Source organism: Hesperophylax consimilis, chromosome 1 (assembly GCF_061612785.1).
Source record: "Hesperophylax consimilis isolate HC1 chromosome 1, BYU_Hcon_1.0, whole genome shotgun sequence".
NCBI lineage: Eukaryota > Metazoa > Arthropoda > Insecta > Trichoptera > Limnephilidae > Hesperophylax > Hesperophylax consimilis.
This window is the reverse complement of record NC_142836.1, coordinates 47,242,299-47,262,361: the sequence shown is the minus strand read 5'-3', so window position 1 is coordinate 47,262,361 and position 20,063 is coordinate 47,242,299. Positions and strand designations below refer to the sequence as shown.

The 20,063-nt window shown below is 34.0% G+C and overlaps 2 protein-coding genes across 2 annotated transcripts; one reads left to right on the top strand and one right to left on the bottom strand.

The window, feature by feature from the left end:
• The first annotated feature begins 770 nt into the window (after positions 1-770).
• On the top strand, positions 771-2,919 carry Eaf6 (chromatin modification-related protein EAF6/MEAF6). The gene is made up of 4 exons (XM_089639526.1): positions 771-1,070; positions 1,905-2,108; positions 2,194-2,230; positions 2,430-2,919. The coding sequence occupies exons 1-4, from the start codon at positions 927-929 to the stop codon at positions 2,912-2,914; spliced, it is 870 nt and encodes a 289-aa protein (XP_089495652.1). The 5' UTR covers positions 771-926; the 3' UTR covers positions 2,915-2,919.
• Positions 2,920-7,842: 4,923 nt separating this feature from the next.
• On the bottom strand, positions 7,843-12,204 carry LOC149427014 (osteopetrosis-associated transmembrane protein 1). Its single transcript, XM_089639513.1, has 5 exons — positions 11,999-12,204; positions 11,561-11,862; positions 10,620-10,861; positions 10,055-10,226; positions 7,843-8,696 (listed from the first exon to the last, which is right to left on the bottom strand). The coding sequence occupies exons 1-5, from the start codon at positions 12,073-12,075 to the stop codon at positions 8,638-8,640; spliced, it is 852 nt and encodes a 283-aa protein (XP_089495639.1). The 5' UTR covers positions 12,076-12,204; the 3' UTR covers positions 7,843-8,637.
• Positions 12,205-20,063: the final 7,859 nt, after the last annotated feature.

Genomic DNA, 20,063 nt, shown 5'->3' with positions numbered 1-20,063 from the left:
AAAGGATTTAGCGGAGAAGGTGTGGATTAAGGTTTGAGAGAAAATTCAATTTGATATCATTTTCATGTAGTTTTTTTGCGGCGACGAATGCCCTTCAATTAAAATTTATTTCGTTGCATGGGTGAACCCAAAATCTTATTTTAGATAGCTTTTTATGCTTGTAATTATAAAGAAGAACAAAATAAATGTCTTCGTCGCTACTCACTTGAAATCGTATTAATTCCATGGCTGAACTTAAAAAAATGGTCAAGTTCAGTATAATTCGAGTAGCGCCGTGTACAAAAACCAGCATTGAAGAGTTACTTATCGGTAAAATGCTTGTAGTTGCGTCACAGTCACAAAGCTTGTAAGTACTAAGTATCTCCAAGGGCCCAACACAACGATTTTTCTTAATAAATTATAAGTTTATAAAACACTTCTTATCCCGCTAAGTTCAGCGTGTAAGTTTTCTGCGCAGTGTCTTACAGAATCTGATTTATGTCTAACCTGTGCGGCGACGGGCTTACTTATTACGATAAACTTTTTATTGTGTGATGCATTTTACTGTGAAAAACGAAGAATTTATTTTTATTCGTACTCGTACTGACGTTGTTATATTTTTTAATTGAACGGATGGTGCGAGTTTTAAAAAAGTTTCATGCGAATTGACCGCCTAGAAAGCTTCTAGCAGCACGTTCAGCACATTTAAAATATATCTTTATCTTTGATTTTTCTCAGGTCCACCAACGGCACCAACCAACTGGTGAAAGATGAAATAATATCAAATTTACCATTTGCTGAGCTCGCGCCAAAATTGTTCACCTTTATGACATCAAAATATTTACGCAAAAAGACTATTCGGGTTCAATTGCTTGGGAAATCGGTGCTCACATGTTTAGGCTACAATTTTTAAGTTAATAATTTCTGTAATTTCATAAGGTTCAATCATGGTTCATTCACCGCAAATCGGTTCAGCGGACTCCAAAAATGTTAAAACATCAAAAACAAAAATGGCGTCTTCGAAGCCTGCTTCTGTCGTTGACACTAGAGCAGAATTAGCTGAATTGGTTAAAAGGAAGGCCGAAATAGCGGTAATTTTGTATTTATTTCATGGGGCAGGTTTACTATTTTCATAAACTACCACGATTGACTCTATTTTGCCAGTATTTTTTTTAAATTTCGGAAACACGTTTTGACAGATCTGGTTATGTATTGCGGTCAAAACAACATGTCGTATTCCAACAATAATGCATGTTGTAAAGGTCTAGATCTATATTCTAGAAGTTCGATATAATATTACGTAAACATAAAATAATTCATGTTATTAATATTATTTTGAATTTGAATGGATATGTTGTGACATATGTTATTCTATAATCAAAAGCACTTGGCTGACAGTTTGGAAAACATTACCCCCAATCAGACCCTCAGGTAGACCAGATTAACTAAAGCACTGGGCTGACAGTTTGGAAAACATTACCCCCAATCAGACCTCAGGTAGACCAGATTAACTAAAGCACTGGGCTGACAGCTTGGAAAACGTATTACTCCCGATCAGTGACCCTTAGGTAGACCAGATTAACTGAAGGTAAACTTGTCGTATTCCGCTGCATTAAAAAAAAACAACACATGATTTCTCCTTAAATATCTAATGGAGACAATTATTGTAAACATGCTCAAAATAGGTTTTTAGGTTGTTAGTTTTGGTTATTATATTCAAACTTAACTTTGAGAAAAAATGGAACTTTAATGCGTCTTTTGCCGTCTCCCACGACATAAATAATCAAGTTGAAACCAAGTGGTATTTATATATTTTAGCACGCAGCGGAATTCAAAAGTTTATCAAATAAAGATTACCTGTAGTAAAGGTTAGGTCAGATTTTCACTAATTTCTGGCTTTAAGTTTGTGTGATCATTATTTGCAGGAAACGCTGGCTAATCTAGAGAGACAAATTTATGCTTTTGAAGGTTCCTACTTGGAAGACACCCAACTATATGGCAACATAATAAGAGGTTGGGATAGGTACCTCACCACTAACAAGAGTACAAACCCCAAAGCTGATAAACGCAACAGGAAATTTAAGGAAGCAGAAAGACTGTTCTCAAAATCTTCTATTACGTCTATGGCGGTAAATATTTATAAATTATCGATTATATTTTACATTATTATCTCATTTAATTTCTCATCTCTAAATATTGAAAATTTTGTTATAGGCTGTGAGTGGATTAGTTGATCCTGCTGAAGCCAAAAGTAAGTATTGACACTTATATTTAATCATTTTTCCATTGTAATTTTTTTTAATGCTTCACAGGCGGTTCACTTTCGAAAGGCGTTATCAAACAGGGTTCAACCACGTGACATTTTCTAACTATGGTGCCTTAGTTTCAGCGGCTCAGGGTAGTTGGAACTGTTGCATAGTCATCAAAATAAAATAAACCTTTTTTTCCAGTTGAACGCAACAGTGAGACTGAGTCTCAAACAAATGAGGATTCCTCTGACACCCAAATTGGATCAGCAGCCAACCACCTCAGCCACAACTCCCTATCACAAGGCACCAACAACCACACCACTGTCGCTCACAACTCTACAGATGGCCATCTATCCACTCCGCAGAAGAATGCGGGCAAGCACCATACACACAACGGCACACCTACTACGGACAAGAGCGCCATCAATCCAAACACCTCAACTTCCAAGTACAACTCCACCCCAAAGACTCCCTCCGTAAGCAGCAGTTCGCAAAAGCAATCCAGCGAAAAGATTCTGGCCGCTCTGGATTCCAGCAGACCCGGTACTCCCAAAGAAAAGGAACAAGGTTTAGGGCTGGGTTTAATGAGCAAGCAAGACGCCAACGCATCGGTCAACAAACTCAAAACCCCCAGCTCCAGCAGTAGCGCCAAAAAAAATAATAATAAAAAAGCCCGACACCGATGATAATTTCGATTATTATTCTATCAAATGGTGACTTAAAGGAAGTGGAAGGGAATAATATTAATAGCTATCGAAACAATTAGGTTTTCCAATGCATCACCGTATATCTCAGTAGTTTTTAATTATTAGATACGAGAAAGGAATTACCCTCTTATTCCAGTATTCTTTTCTAAAATAACATATGACTAATAGTTTTGTGAACAGTACTCTTTGCGTAATGTTGATTACTCCGATTTGATATCTCATAACGGTTGCAATGCTCATGCGTTCTGTCGAAATAAGAATCTTGAAAGGATTGACCGGAAACGAAACACATAAACGCAGATGCAAGTGGTTGAGTCAAAAGTGACTTCACTACACTTATCAATAATTTATTATCCTGGGTGTCCGGGGGTAAAGTGCACTAACTTCGGGAGGTGATTCTACATGATAGTAGGAGTAAAAAAGATAAATAACCTTTTCTGAAATTCTGTATTTTTTTCCCATAGTAAAAGGCGTACCTGCTAAAAATCCTTCGTGTGTGGTACAAACTTGCCCGATAATTTCGATGTGAGCTTGCCGAGAATGAGGTGGCAACGTTGCGATTGGCCTGTATCCTGAAACCTCGTAAATGATAACATTAGGCTGAGAGTTTGATGTTTACAATTATGCTACAATTCTTATGCTTTAAACCTAATTAAAAAAGACGACTGTACTAAAACTTTGAAATTAAAATTATTTAACTATCAAATCACTTAACTAATGTCATTGTTTTTGACTAATTTTCAAAATATCCACTTTCCGTGTGTATTTACATCATGTAGCTCGTAAACCTAATGAATTCTGACCATTCTTCATGGGTGAAGCCAGACATTGTCACAGTAATTAAAATTACGCACAAATAAACACAATGTTAAAAGTAAGTCTTTGGAGAATAAAGATGTTCTTTAAGTAATAATTGCACACTTAGGACGGGTTGTTTAAGAGAGTTTGGACAATTCTTCAAATTCCATAGTTCATTTTCAATTTCTGTGAAAGTTCTTTTCAAGTTCAATAGTTAATAAAAAAACTTTAAAAGGACATTCACAGAACTCGCAAATGAATATTGAAATTTGATGAATTGTTCAAACTCTAATAAACAACCCATCCTAAGATAAAGGCACACTGCATTAACAAGTTTTGATTAAAACGACAAGTTTTTAAAGTTAAACACTGCTTGATTCATTAAATTATCAGATACTTTGCGAATAAAATAAAAGCTATTGACACGAAGTGAGGCAATTAAATAGACTGACGGAGCAACAGTATGTGGGCGCGGGATGGTAGATTTCGCAACGGCGCAAAATAATAATGGCGGATCAAATTAACGTTTTTACCTGAAGAGTAACCTCTGATTGTTGGATTTCCGAAAAAGTTCATACTTGTACAATCACCTCCCAAAGTTAGTGCACTTTACCCCTGGACACCCTGTATAACAATAATGATTGTAAAATGAACAAAGATTTATTTTTAGTAAAATAATTGCCCTTAACTTGATCGTTGCCACCGGTCTCGATCGGGACTGTTTGGATTTAGTTCCTAAAAATTTTGCTCAAGCAAACCTATTAACTGTTACATAAATATGTACAGTGAAACCCTCTTAACCTTTTAAATGCCAGTAGGTAGAAGTGTAGCTTAACTGTAGGTTAACACACTATGAGCGGGAATGGTATTTTTACCCGCGCGGCCGACTGGTGCTTATCGGCGGGACGGGTAAAAATACCCTTTACGCCGGCTCCACTTCAAAGGCGAGGAAGAAAAATTATTATTATTGTTTCCCGTGACTATTTAATCTAAACGCTTGAAGACATTACAAACTACACACACATATAACAAAAAAAGATAAGCCGTTGTTTCTTTTATGTACACACAAAAAAGAAACAATAATAACTCTTGCAATAATTAGGCAATTTTATCATGTTAAATTTCAAAGATTGTTTGTTAGTTGTACTGGGAATATGAGTACCTATTATATTTTTATGATGTGTTATAAATTCATTGGACCTTTACTTTTATGAGATAATCCCGAGGATGTTATTACAATAATCATTTCCTGAATGAGAGATAACACAAAAATTGTTTAGCAATTGGATGTATTCCCGGCACTCGTTACTTGTGAAGATAGAAATATACACGTGCTTTAGTTATGATATACAGAGTTACAAAACAGACGTGTTTTTTAGTGGAATTTATTTAATTGATATTTTCTTTTACCCTTCAAAAATGTCTTCAGATACTAACGAAAGGGATGAGGATATATTTTTGCGCTAATCACGAAAAACACCCACTAGGCTAGAGTCTATTGTTTGAAGCTCCCGACTACAATGTGTTAAGAAGATTTCCAAGGGACTGGCCAAAAAATAATCTTAAGTGGGATCCAAATTTGGCATTTTTAAAATTAAGTATTCTTGTATTACATATTTTTAATTTTCACAAGTAAAATTAATTAAAAATATTTTATTTTGTCTGGCTACAACAGAAATACTTTTGTATTTTTTCAGTCACAGTGACCTCAATAATCTGAAGCTGCCACTGGTAAACAAGCTAATGTATATTTTCATTGAGATAAAAATAAAATATGTATACATATTTTAATTGAGAAAAGAGTATTTTTTCATATCCAACAGAATTTTATAAATGGATGTTATTTATTTATTCCCTTCGACTTTTTCAGTTATTGTATGTTATTTAAGAAAGCTATTAAGGTTGCGGATTTTTTAATCGACCACTTTAATTTTAAGGCTCATGAATTTTATTAGTTTAATTTAACTATTGTGAAGTGTAAAACTATTCAACATTAAATTTGATGAATTATTGTGTAGGTGTGTATATTTTCCAATAAAAAAGTGTTTAATGTTTTTATTTTATTCATCTTTAAAAAATACATACATTTTTATTTATTCCTTACCAAGTTAGTATGAACCTTCTATGTGGCAATATACAATTAGAGCCCTTGTACATGACACATTCTGCCAACGTGAAAACGTTGCACTCGCCGTGTTTGTACGTTGGCCAGTATCGTATAGTCTACTATACGGTACACACAAGTTAGGGTGCGGCCAACGGATGCACTGTAAAAACATGTTACAATATGTACCAATGTGGTTGAAAGCTTGTACGCAACACCGGACGTTTAAAAAATATATTATATGAAGTGGACAGTGGACATTAATGAGGAGAGTATAATTACTTTGTGACGTGAGCTGGATTATCAAGTAATATTTCTCATCATGGGTAGTCAAATAATATAATACATAGTGGGTAGAACACAAACTGGTTATTATTAACACTAGGATACAAGTTACTTCTCGGAAGGTAATGCTGTAAAAAGACATGGAGTACAGAATATAAATGTCATTTTGCGGTCCCATGTTTTCCTGTCACACGTCGCCACTGAGTGGTTTGGGTACAACCTAACGGGTTACGTAATACGCGCTCCGTCTTGATCAAGCAGCACCCTACAAATGAGACAGGGCGCGTAGGTATGGTAGAAAAATACATTTTTTGTTTTCAATTTTAAAGATTTGATAACAAAACGATATCCATATATTTTTACACTAAATATGTCCAGGAATCGCTGGTTAAGAACCTTCGGGTATGTGCTGATACAACTGTATAGTGTGCAAAGATGTTTTTTTTCTTATTGACAGTTGTTATAATGAAGTCGGCAGCTTAGCACTTAAAAACTTAGCGACTGAAGCATGCACCGCGAAAACGCTGACCATGACTTTTTCTGTTGACTCACCCTGTCGTGATCTTTTCCTGCGTAGCAAAATGTGTCATGAACAAGAGGTCTAATACTATCACTCAGCAAGTATATAATCATATAGTAATCTCGATAATCTGGACAAAATGATCATCAAACTGTGATTCTAGGCCTCTAATTACATTATGAAATTTATCATACCAACCATTTATTTTTTATTAACCGAGTATATAGATAAATTCAATTCAAGTTACGATTTTGAATCACTGGCGGGCTACTGAATACCCGACGGTTCCTATTTCCATGGGGGGGGGGGGGGGGGGGGTTGTTAGAGAACCTGCATTGTTTGTTTTACCGCGGGCCCGCGACACTTTTTCAAATTGGCGGGTTTTTTGAAAATGGTTCATGCGGGCCACAATGTGACCCGCGGGCCTGGGGTTGGGCAGCCTTGATCCAGATTATCGATACTGGACAGTACGTCTTCCAACCATGCCACTTTTATTCATAAACCATGCTTCATTATTAGCATCTATTGCACATCCACATGACAGTACCGCTCGCCACTATAGGCTGCCACGCAGAAAAGCAAAATCCGAAAGAAAGGTAACGGTTCACGACACAGTCCATTGTGAGACCTTTCTGCGCGGCTTGTGATACTGTCGCTCCGAAGTGTAGGTACCTGCATATGTGCCACACCAGGCCGCTGCGCAGAAAAGTAAAATCTGAAAGTAAGGTAACAGTTTACAGTGCAGTCCGTTGTAAGACTTTTATGCGCGGCTGGCTAGTGCGGCGCGTGGTACTGTCTCTTTGGAGTGTATGTGGGAGTGGGCCTATCATCTGTTAACATTTGAAAGATGACACTAGATTTTCGCCGTGCGCTAGTTGATTCTATTTTTGTAATAACTTAATTGTTTTTTTGTTAATTGTACCATCTTAAAGTGTCAGCTACACTACTCGCTTCGACGAAGTCCTCGACGAAGTTAGCCGTAGTTCGAAGTGCGTGCCCACACACTCGTGCAACTTCGCGAGTAACGCTTCGAGTCCTTTGACTCGGGCGCATTTACCGACAACAATCGGAAGTCTGGCGAAGCGAAGCGAAGTTGCCCGAAGCGAAGTGAAGTTCGTGCCCACACTATCGTATTCGGTCAACTTCGATCAACTTCGCGAGTAGTGTAGCTGGGCTTTAACAGATAATGTGTTTATATATTTATAAAAACATTATATAATTTACTATATATGTAGTTTCTACAGAATAATATTTACATTCAGAGATCGTATCCTTATCAATACGCTGGCGTTCAAAAGGTTAAGAGACTCAATTTAAGTAACATTGTTTGAAGAAAATGTTACTTGATAATTTGTTATGCAATCTGTAACAACAACAACAACAAAAACTCTATAGCCGTTCAGTGTGTTGGTGCAAGTACATAGTGGTTTAGTAATTCTGAACTCTTAATAAAGAACAATGGCACTAAGAACAAGGTTCACTTTTTTCGAACAAGGTTCACTGCCACTAAATTCTGAAAACGTAAAAGAGCTAAACCCGAGCGTCCCCAATCTGGGACGGTGGCAGCGAAAAGGTTGAAGATAGAGAAATGTGTTCAACCAACAATCGGCAGTAGGTTTTATGTAGACAAATAATTCATGAACAGCTGATAAAATAATAGGTAGTGTATTTTTACATGGTAACACAATATAATATTAATTTTGTATAGTGAATAAAATATACACATTCAAAGGGGCATATTAGAATATAAAAAAAAGAACAATGTCAAAATTTATAAATTATCATCATTAAAATCGTTGAAAGTAAGTGAAAGAACATTATTTACAGTAATAATAAATTATAATGAATGCATTTATTTTACACTCATTGAATGTGTCATGCTTTATATAGCTTATGAACAGATGAGTAATATTTATCTCGCTGCCATTCACGTAATATCACATTCGAGTAGAGTATTTGGCACCAAAAGCATCATCAGTTCATGAGCTCACTCCGTCACCTGTCGCGGGAGGAAGTGGTGGCCATACAGTTGACTGGTTCGTTAATGTGGTCGTCTGCAAATGAAGGATGAAGTAAATGATATTTATCAGAAAGTATTTGTTCTGAAATGTGTGGTTTTAATGCTTTCAGATTGAATGCCACCGAGGTTACATTTCATTGTGTTTACCGTCGATTGCGGCACCTACAATGTCAGGACCGGCCCTGTGCAGGTGCAATTGTGCGAGCGCCAACTTGCCAAAGTCCCATGGCATCAAGGAGCCAAGGCGCTGATCATATCTAATACAGCGCCCATGAAGATTTTACTAGTGCCAGGTGCCATTTGGCTCGGGGCCGAGCCTGGTTACAGTTCCAGAAGTGCCTTCCTTATGATGCACTGATGATTGCTTGCACATAAGACGATTTTCACATATTTCTTTATTCTCTAAGAAAACATTAGATTTAAAAAATTGAAGAGGCAAGTTCATTAAAAAATATTTATATGTACGTACATACATTATTCTACAGGGTGTTAAGAGATGTACCTGACTTAGGTTAGGAGGTTATTCGGAGTAAAAATTGTAGATGACATTTTAGTTTTTTTTTTTGTGCAAACAACAAATAAAAAATCAGTAGGTATTGGACAGTTCGGGTTGGACGGTTACTCGGCTGAGTGAGCAGTGATACATTTTTGACTTCAAATAATGCCAGGAATCACTGGTTAAAGTCACATACTTCTCCACCCTGTATATGGATTTAAAAGAATTGTCGGTGTTGGCAGGGGTTTAAGTAACCTTCACTCTATCTCTTCGAAGCCTTGCAAAATCATTAATTTAAGTTCATTATTTAAAGACTAAAACGGCTAGGGGCCGTTCAAGTATTACGTAAGCAGATTTATTACAATTATTTACCCCCTCTTCCCCCTTGTCACCAAAAGTAAGCAAAGCTCTTACCCCCCCTCCCATGCTTACGTAAAAATTGGTACCTATATGCATTTTTCTGTTAATGTATTCTGATTTTTAAGCGAGTACCTAAACGCATTAATTATTTGTGGGAATCCCCGAATATGTATTCGGTTTTCAAACATAGACAATGTGTGGGTTGCCAATGTGTAAAAAAAAAATAACTACTGCTGAGCAGTGCTGACGTAATCACTATCTCGACCCCCCTACCCCCTCATGTCATCAAAAATAAGCAAAGCAAAGACCCCCCTGCCCCCCCTATAGTGCTTACATAATACTTGAAAGGCCCCCTATAGTAGATAGTAATAATTAGATCTAGACCACCAGGTACTTCCGTTTCCCCTGATTTCCTTCTCATCACAAGAATCCCCTCATGAGGGGTGTTTAACCGTGGTATACTGTGCTATTGGGTGGTATTCAAATTTAAAAAAAGATTCCATAGCTTATGATATTCATCGATTGTTGTTACTTACATTGTCTTACTTCAATTCGGGGAGCCGTCTCAAAGAATATTTTAGCTGAGAGATAGAATAACACCGGCAGAGCTGTTATTAGGCCGGTGCAGCAAAGAAATATTAGCTCTGGAGTTCTCCGCAACTTACAGCAATTCAAGACTCCGCTCCAGAAAGATCTTGTGGCATTCATCTAGAAACAAGAATAATTGAAATATTAGCTCTGGATAGTTCTGGATTTCTCCCCAACTTAAAGTAATTTAACACTCCGCTCCAGAACGATCTTGTGGCATTCATCCAGAATCAAGAATAATTAAAATATATACTTAATAATATAATCAGCTAACTACTAAACATTTATTCAGGCCCCATTTGGACTTTTACATAGCATCACATTAGATACGGAATGTACATAATACAAAAAAAGGACAGAATTTAAATATAAATAGGAATTGAGACAGTATTATTAAATTATATGTACATATCAGGAAAAAGATATTATGCAACTAGATTCTGGGATCAGATTCGCATTTCCTTACATTACTCTAATATTAAATGGATGAAAAATGATGAGATGAAAACTTACCGAATCCACAATGTCCATACAGATGCCTTTGGTTTCACTTGTTGTTTTCAAGGAATCATAAAATGAGTTCAGTTGTAAGTAATCGTCCATGCAATCTTTGCATATTTTATCTTTTTTGTTGTCTTGCAACATATTCTCCTTGATATGATTATTGATGCATGTATGTGCAGTTTCAAAATAAATTTTAAATTTTTTTGTTGCATTTGAAAGGATTGGTGTTCCGTTAGACCAATCAAAACATTCTGAAAATTTTACAATTATTGAACAAAATGGATCTGCACATTCTATAACCGAAATGCTTCAAATAAGGTAAATATTTACCTAACCATCGCACTATGTACGGGGACATGCAAAAAATTTGTTATTAGGTTCTTAGTTTGGGTTATTTAATTAATATGTGCGTATTCAGATTGAAACAAAACCCCTCACAAATGTCACTCCATATTAAAAAAATATATAGCCGTCACGGACGCCTAACAGAATAGATGTGAAACAGGCGTCAGTGACGGCTAACAGAATAGATGTGAAACATCTAAATTGATTTTTATTGAAGGAAGTGAAAATGAAAGGAAACATGTCTAATCTTTTATAGTAAAACGATTATTATGTTATTAAAATATACACAAAGAGATATATGTCCCTTCTTGCCATGCAAAAGTTGGTTTTACCCCCCCTAGGCGCACTAAAAGATGATTCACATCAAAAATTCAAAATGGCAGCAAAAGATCGTTTTACATGGGAAATTTATAACTTTGACCAAAAATGGAACATAAAAACGCATCGTTTACCATCTCTTCCGATGCAATAGCAGTTTCTAGTAGTAATTAAGTTGAAAAAAAGTGTAATTTACATAATCTTTAACTATTTATTGTGCAGTGGTTAGGTAAATATGCATGTAGATAATACACCAATAAGTTGAAAAATAATAAAAAAAAACTTACTATCACAGAATCCCCGATACCAAATATCTTTAATTCCTCTGAACGTTGATTCAATGATTTCAAGGCGGTCCAAATTAATCAATTTATCTTTACATTTCGTTCCATTTATTTCCGAAGTTAAGATGTTTTCATGTGCAGCTTTGACATCCATATAAGCATCTACGCACAGCTCACACGCGCGTATGGGTTGAGAATTTCTTATTGTACAAAGGGTATAATTCGATGAACTCTGAGCAAATTTTTCTAAGGCCATTTCACACTCAGTCATATTTTCGTACATTTTTGAAGGATTGTAATAAGAGCTAGAATAAAATAACAAACAAATTAAAAACCGTTGGTTGACAACATGGAAATAAGAAAATATTTGACAACTACAAAAGTTTGTAAAAGATAATTTACGAGTCACCTACCAAAGATAAATATTAATAATAAACATACTATACATCAGGAAGTTGTAGGGACCACGACAACGTGAAAGCACAACCAAGTAACAAAACGTAAATTAAATTAATCATATCGGCAGAACATCCGAATTGCAATTACATAAATAACATCAACACCATATAATCAAACCAACCCGAACTGCAAGCAAATGATTAAGATTAACAGAATTTTGACAGTTCAGTCTTTGTTTATCAATATATGATGACCACAGACAATATATTTTAATCACAGATTTTAAATAAAGTGCACGACGAAAACATTGACCATAAATAAACCATTGTCACATGCCCCAGCAGACAAAGCGATTTTAGTCGAACGACTTTTATTGAACGATAAAAATTGAACAAGATTTCGTTCAGTTTAGTTTAAGGGTAAATATATATACAAAATAATATCAGTTATGGGCGTTTCCAAAGGGTTGACGAGCTTCTAGTGGGCGCGGCTATAGCCCAAAACATTTGGCCGCGCTGGCCAAAATTTTGCACGGTGTGACATGGTTTGATTTCACACGGACAAGTTTCATAAATATAAATTTAAAATGATAATAATAATTATTTTCATTTTGCATTAGTAAATGAATTGCATAATTTGAATGGTGTTTTGAAATTCGTGATATCTACTTACAGTAGGTATATAATCATCTGCAGTGTGTAAAAGATCCCATCATTAATGACAAATCCTTTATTGGTTATTTTTTTTTTCTTACTAGAACAATCCCGATGAGTTAAAAAACTCATTGTAAGACGAGAGGAACTTACAATACATAGGTGGGAGTTAATAAGTACAATTTTACATTGGTATTTTGATATCAAAATTATAAGTTTCACTTAGGAAACAGTACAAAAATAGAAAAAAAAATATTTTTACTAATAAAACTTTTACATAGAAAATAGTTTTTACATTACAGTTATTTTACATCTCAGATTTTAGATTTAATTATTTTTTATTTCTTGCTAGAGCAATCTCGATGAGTTACATAACTCATTGTAGGACGAGAGGAACTTACAATACGCATTTCAGGTCAAGAAAACGCGAAAAAGCCGACCGAATCAAAATGACTGCTACTATACCAAAACGTGCGAGGACTCAGGTCAAAGATGAATCAATTTCTAGAAAATGTTCTTAACCAAGAACATAAATTCATCGTGATTACGGAGTCTTGGCTAAACGATTCGATATTTAACGCGCAAATTTTCGACAGCGGATACACAGTTTTCCGAAAAGACAGAAGCACTCAACAAACACGAGGTGGTGGACTACTGCTCGCTTTACTAAACGAAGAAAACATGCGAGCCGAACGACTTTCCCATCTGGAAACGGGAGATGAAAATTTATGGGTCAAAGTCACAATTCAAAGCTTTTGTTGATTTATTTGTTCTGTTTATATCCCACCCAGTTCAAAAATGCATGTTTACACGACTTTTTTCGAAACTTTAATTAGTAACTTAACTTACCTTGTCGATAAAAATTTTTTAGTGATTGGTGATTTTAATATCAATTCTTCACAAAATCCACGTGCAGTGAACACGGAACTTTTTCAATTGAAGCAGTTTAATACAGTACTTAACTCATGTAATCGTACTTTGGATCTAGTATTAAGTAACTTTAGTATGTTTACAAAAAATCCGATTTCTGTCTTGTTCAAGAAGATAATTATCACCCGACACTTGTGTCAGAGATTAGTCTTGATCATGACAGACCGTTGAAAAGTCGTTGTTTACATTCAGAAAATAACTTTCGTGGTTGGAATTTCCGTAAAGGAGACTTTGAGAAGCTGTACAGCCAATTGCGTGACCACAATTGGCTGGCTATCTTGGAGATCTCCGATGTTGACGAAGCAGTTAAGTACTTCTACGATACCCTATACGCGTATTTTGACAAATGTTTTCTAAGAAAAAAAGCGCCGCGAAATGAAAACTATCCTAGATGGTTTTCGCGCGAGATTATCGGGGACATAAAGACGAAGCTTGTATACGATCGACGGTGGAAACGATCAGGTTTGGATAGTGAACACGAGTTATTCAAATCTTATCGTACAAAAATTAAACGTAGCATTTCAATAGGCAACAAAAAATATATTCTGGAGGTAGAGAATAATGTTAAACACGATCCAAAGTCATTTTGGAAATATGTTTCTGACAAGAAAAATGACAGAGGCCTCTTAAATCATATTATTCTGAATGATTGTACTTACAAAGGAACTGACGTACCGGAAGCTTTCGCAAAGTATTTCCGATCTGTCTATAATCCAGAAAAAGCTGATTTTGATTCTTACGTACCAAGATAGATTGGATTGACAAAAGCCCAAAACATATCTATAGAAAACGTTAATAACATGGATTTCAGTTTAGCAATAAGAAAATTGAAACCAAAAACATCGTTTGGCCGTGATTTCATTCCACCCTTCGTCATTAAGGGTTGTTCTTTACCACTGTCTAATCCACTTCTACATATATTTAATCTTAAGATTAAAAACGGAATTTTTCCTAAACTGTGGAAGCTGTCAAAAGTTACCCCTCTACATAAAGATGGTGACAAGTGTCAGGCAACCAACTACCGTCCTATAGCGATTCTTTCCGCACCTGCCAAGTTATTCGAAATAATTATCCATAAATATGTATATGCCAAGGTTGAACCATTCTTGATCGAACAACAACGCGGATTTCGACGTGGCCGATCAACCACTACAAACTTGATGGCATATACTGATTACGTGGCGAGAGCGTTCGATAATAATGAGCAAGTTGACACGTCATACCATGACTTTGCGAAAGCTTTCGATAAGGTTGATCACTTAGTGCTCTTAAGTAGGCTTGAAGAAATTGGTTTTTCCGAAAACTTAATAAAACTCTTTGCTAACGGGAACAATTCGTTTCCTATGGTGGTTTTAACTCTAACGCGTATCCTACAAACTCTGGTGTGCCGCAGGGTTCTAATTTAGGACCCTTATTGTTTCTAATTTTTATAAATAATATTCGGGGAAAAGTCAAATTCGTCCGTTTTTTACTTTTTGCAGATGATATTAAACTGTTCTTAAGAATAAGATCATTAGAAGACTGTAAAAAGCTCCAGGAAGATATAAATGCAATTATTGACTGGAGTATTGACATTGACATTGACATTGACATTGACATTGACATTGACATTGAGTATTAACATTGACTTTATAAACTATTGTACATAATGTTTTCTCTTTACTTTTTATAATAACTATAAACAAAAAAAAAACTTTTTCTACTAATGTATATTATACTTTAGGTACTTGAAATATAGTAATCGTTTTATATTACCCACACTCAGGCAGTCAGTGCCTTAGTGGGTTTTCATTTCTTTTGTAAACTATTTGGTATTATATATTATGTTATTTTATACTATCTATTAATATGTATAATATGTGTAAAGAAATGAAAATAAATAAAGTTAAAAAAAAAAAAAAAAAAAAGTATTGACAGCAAACTCGGTTTCAACTTCCAAAAATGCTCAGTTATGTGTTTTACGAGGTCACAAAAGATCGTGTATTTTAATTACAAAATGAAAGATACATCACTGAAGCATACGGTGACATATAAGGACTTAGGAATTGTGTATGACGCTCGCTTAACATTTCACGCTCACATTGAAAAGATCTGTAAATCAGCTACAAGAATGTTAGGTTTTGTCATACACAATTCAAAGGAACTGACAAACCTTTAGGCTGCTTTACTTTAGCTTAGTGCGTAGCATTCTCGAGAGTGGATCTCAGGTATGGGGGCCAGAGGACACTGTCTACGTACTAATGGTCGAGAAAATACAAAAAAAAAATTTACGATACCTCTATATGAGAGAGTTTGGTTTTTACCCATGGCTGTTTCCAACTGCATTTATCTAGGGAATGCTGAATATCTGCAGCCTTAGTTCCAGACGGGACGTCGCATTATTGTTGATGGCTTACAAGCTTCTGAATGGTTTACTATCAATTCCAGACATTCTGTCAAAAATAGGACTTTATGTCCCGGATAATTTCACGAGAGGCCGCCAACACAGGCTTTTAATTCTTCCCAGGTCCAGAACTAACTTACCAATGGTGATGCCCCTGGGAAGACTCACTAGGTTAATTAACTCCCTTCCAGCTAACTTGGATATTTTCCATATGTCCTACAACGACTTTAAGCGCGAAATATTGTATTTGTTCTAACTGTATACTTATGTATAAAATTTTCTTCCATACTTTGTTTACCGCTTTTGCAATGTATTGGTTTTTGTACTGTTTTTGCAAATAAATAAATAAATAAAATAAATAAATACGTAGGTGGGAGTTAATGGGTAAAATTTTATATCGGTATTTCGATATCAAAAAACCTTCACCGTCCAATATTTTGTTTTTCTTTTGAAGTGGAAAAATCTGTCATCGAAACCAAATGGAAACCAAAATGAATGTACTTCATATACTCCAAATTAAATAAGCTCAGGAATCGCTGGAAGTTTATCGAATGCGTATGTATGTAATTAAGCTGACATTTTACAATTATGTTCTGTAGAAAATTTTGCCCAAAAATTTAATAAATTAATTTAATTGTGTTTATTTATGTAGTACCGTCTCCATTCCGTTAAGTATTTTCCTTGGTGCCGTCATTTTGTTCGGGATAAACTCCTTTTGTCTTCTGTTTTCCCATATTTAAATGAAACGTACGTATATATTATCAAACAGATTTATTATAAATTGGTTAAATTTTACCTTAATTTTGAATATCATTTTAACGTAAGTAAGTGCATTAACTTGGGAGAAAATTCTACAATTCTATCTACAATAAATAATTTAACAATCTACACGATTGTACAATTTAAAAGATGAATAACTCTTTTTAATATTCGAATGACTTTAGGTACTTTATAGGTAATGTATGTCTAATTGTCTGTATGGAGAAAAACTATCGATGTAGAATTTTGTTTCATGGAAAAATTTTATTTTTATTTTTTGAATTTTTATACCGGTTACTTTGTGTAATATCTTATACAAGGGCAGATCATGTGAATTCTTGAAAAATGTGTTTGCCATTTAAAGTAAAGCAATTTTATGTTAAATCCATAATTGGTTTTATTTTACTATATAATACTTATGTACAAACTGATCAAATGTAAACTGTCGATTTCCCGAAAGTGAATAAATAAATAAATCATCACTTCTCAAGATTTATAAAAAAATCTTAAATTATGTATAGAAAGGTAGTTATGGCATATCTGAATTCTTCACAATCATTTCAATTTTTTCTGTGCCTAAAAATTGGCGTGACTGAAAGCCAAATAAATATAATTTATTTGTAAAAAGAAAAAATGTACATTATTTTTTATTATTATATTTGAAATACTATTTACATGAAAAAAAATCTACTATATAATCATTTTTAGGCGTCACAATTACAAATACAAATCACACATAGCAGCTGAATTTATTATTGAAAAAAATATTTAACGTAATATTTAACTATTAAAATAAAGAAACTTAAGAATTAAAAAAACTCTACAAAATAAACTGTTTTTTTCTGAAACTTGACCACTGTGCACATTTAAAGTACAAATTATTTTATAAAAAATAATGCTTTCTTTTATATTGGTGAAACATAGAAAAAACCATTACTCACTTGTGGGAAAAATCAAATTATAAAATTTCACTAATAAATTTAAAAGTAATCGTTTGATTAAATAAAAAAATAATTAATTTCTATTAGGTAATAGTAAATCTGGACATACGGGCCGGGAGTCACACGACCTTCCAGCTGAAGCTATGGCCGTGACTAAAGTATAACGCTGTAAGTGCTTGGGAACCTGCACACGAATACAGTTACGTGCACCTCAGATTATTGGGCGTAACGTACGGCGGAGTTTCTTTTATCGGGACAGAAATTGGATATTTCCGAGTGGTATATTTTAATGAATTCTTATGAATACACGAATAAAATCACTATTTTTTCTAGAGAGATTCCTCGGGAAGTTACTAATTCATCGTTTACAAAAATAAAATATTGTGCCTCCTCATCTTATAGTTGAAAAATGTTTTATAAAATTTGAAAACCGTTTTACATAAGACATTTAATGGTAAGGTCCTATTTTTATTGATCTTAAATATAAATAACTTGCATCCCTAGGAATCCCTCTAGAAACATTTAAAATTTTAGTAATACGTACATCACAAATAATTAAAATGTGAGAGTCGGGGCAAATCTAAACAGGGACAAATTTAAACTGGCAACCACAAATTAATAACACCGTTTCTAAATTAAGATATCTGAAGTACATATTTTATAGACTTAAGGAAGTACTCAATGTTGACAAATTGAAAATGATTTATTTTTCTCTAGTGCAATCCTCAATTATGTACGGTATATTAGGATGGGGTGGCGCACTAGATACATTTATAAAACCACTACAAATAGTACAAAATCATATTATCAAGGTTATATATAATAAAAAGAGGACATTTTCGACTGATCAATTGTACAAGGAATCTCAAATATTCAATCTCCGTAAACTATTTTTACTTCAAAGCCTGAAATATGTCATGAAAATCCAAAACAAATTTTAAAAATATGAACCCAAAATCAACTTTAGAAGAAATCATGTATTTTATACCCCACAAACCAATACCAAACTATTGCAAACTCACAGTAGCTTTATTGGACCTCGAACTTTTAATCTACTACCAAAAAAATTCAAGTAACAACTAAACTAGCGGAATACCAAAAAGAATTAAAGTTGTGGCTGTACAATGCAAATGTTGAAGCATTATTCATTTAATTTTTACTTTTTTTCTATTTTGTTTCTCTATAAATCAAATCAAATCAAATCAAAAATTATTTATTGTAAAATTAAAATTACAAAAGGTATAGCTTATGGGTAGACCCCATTTCTTCCAGCTAACCACATTTATTTAATTACAATGTTTATACAGATAAAATAATAACAATATACCAATGAAAAAATAAAAAATACAAATATATATACCAATAAAAATAGGTGTTTCATTTACGTGAGGTATTCACTCAACGTGTAGTGACATTTATTAACAAGGAAAGTGTTTAGTAACGTTTTGAATTTGTGTGTATCTTGTATTTGTTTAATGTTATGTGGAAGGTTGTTATATACTTTAATGGCCATGTAGTATGGTCCTTTTTGGAATATTGTTTTGTTTGCTTTTGGTATTAGTAAGTTTTCTGTGAGCCTTGTAGCGTATTTATGTGTTGAGTTTTTTAGTGGGAACTCGTCTGTAGATGATCGCACTAACATGCATAACTCCAATATATATGCATAACTCCAATATAAAATGCATAACTCCAATATAAAATGGTACGTAGGTAATTGAGCAGTTACCAGCTGTCAAAGTATCTTCCGATATTTTTTTGAAATCTTTGAGAATTTGAAGTGAAATAGTAACAGAAAACTGTTCTAGTGAATTAATCCTAAATTGATACACAAGTTAGTGAATCCTAAATAAAAATAAACCCAATAGAACAAACTTTATCTGACAAATTCTAACTATCTTTGAATAGAATTTGTCAACACTATATTTTTCAGTATCCAATAAGTGCAAATGTAAAGTGAACAAAACAGTGGCTTTCCATAGCAATTAAATAATAATAATCAGCTGATTAGTTCAACATAAAGCAAAAGAATATCAGTTAAAAACTTTTATCAACTTAACCTAGAAATTGGCAATAACAATTTGGACAATTAATAGTGGATACAAAAAGTGATACTCAAAACAATCAATTTGACATTAAATCATCTGCGGTTTTACTCATCATACATAAAAATTAATAATTAAGTATAAAAATAAATCTCAAATGCAATAAATAATACTAAAGTTGATATTGATTATTTATTTTTATCTTATCACATCTATCGACCAACAGACGAAGCTTAATCTGCTGCCAAAAACACCATAAATAGTTGCTGCCAATAGATGTCACTCTAGCCCAAAATTGAAATTTTATAATATCCAAAATAAATAAAAATCATTTAAAAATGGCTCCCAAAAGTGATACAATGGAACAAAAATTAGAATGTTTCAAAGAACAATTGTTAC

Coding starts and splice junctions, on each gene's coding strand:
- LOC149427014 (XM_089639513.1), bottom strand. CDS start 12,075: ATGATTAATTTAATTTACGTTTTGTTACTTGGTTGTGCTTTCACGTTG. Junction 11,863..11,998: donor CTACAACTTCCTGATGTATA/GTATGTTTATTA, acceptor ATTTTATTCTAG/CTCTTATTACAATCCTTCAA. Junction 10,227..10,619: donor GTATGGACATTGTGGATTCG/GTAAGTTTTCAT, acceptor TCTTGTTTCTAG/ATGAATGCCACAAGATCTTT.
- Eaf6 (XM_089639526.1), top strand. CDS start 927: ATGGTTCATTCACCGCAAATCGGTTCAGCGGACTCCAAAAATGTTAAA. Junction 2,109..2,193: donor CTTCTATTACGTCTATGGCG/GTAAATATTTAT, acceptor ATTTTGTTATAG/GCTGTGAGTGGATTAGTTGA. Junction 2,231..2,429: donor TGATCCTGCTGAAGCCAAAA/GTAAGTATTGAC, acceptor CTTTTTTTCCAG/TTGAACGCAACAGTGAGACT.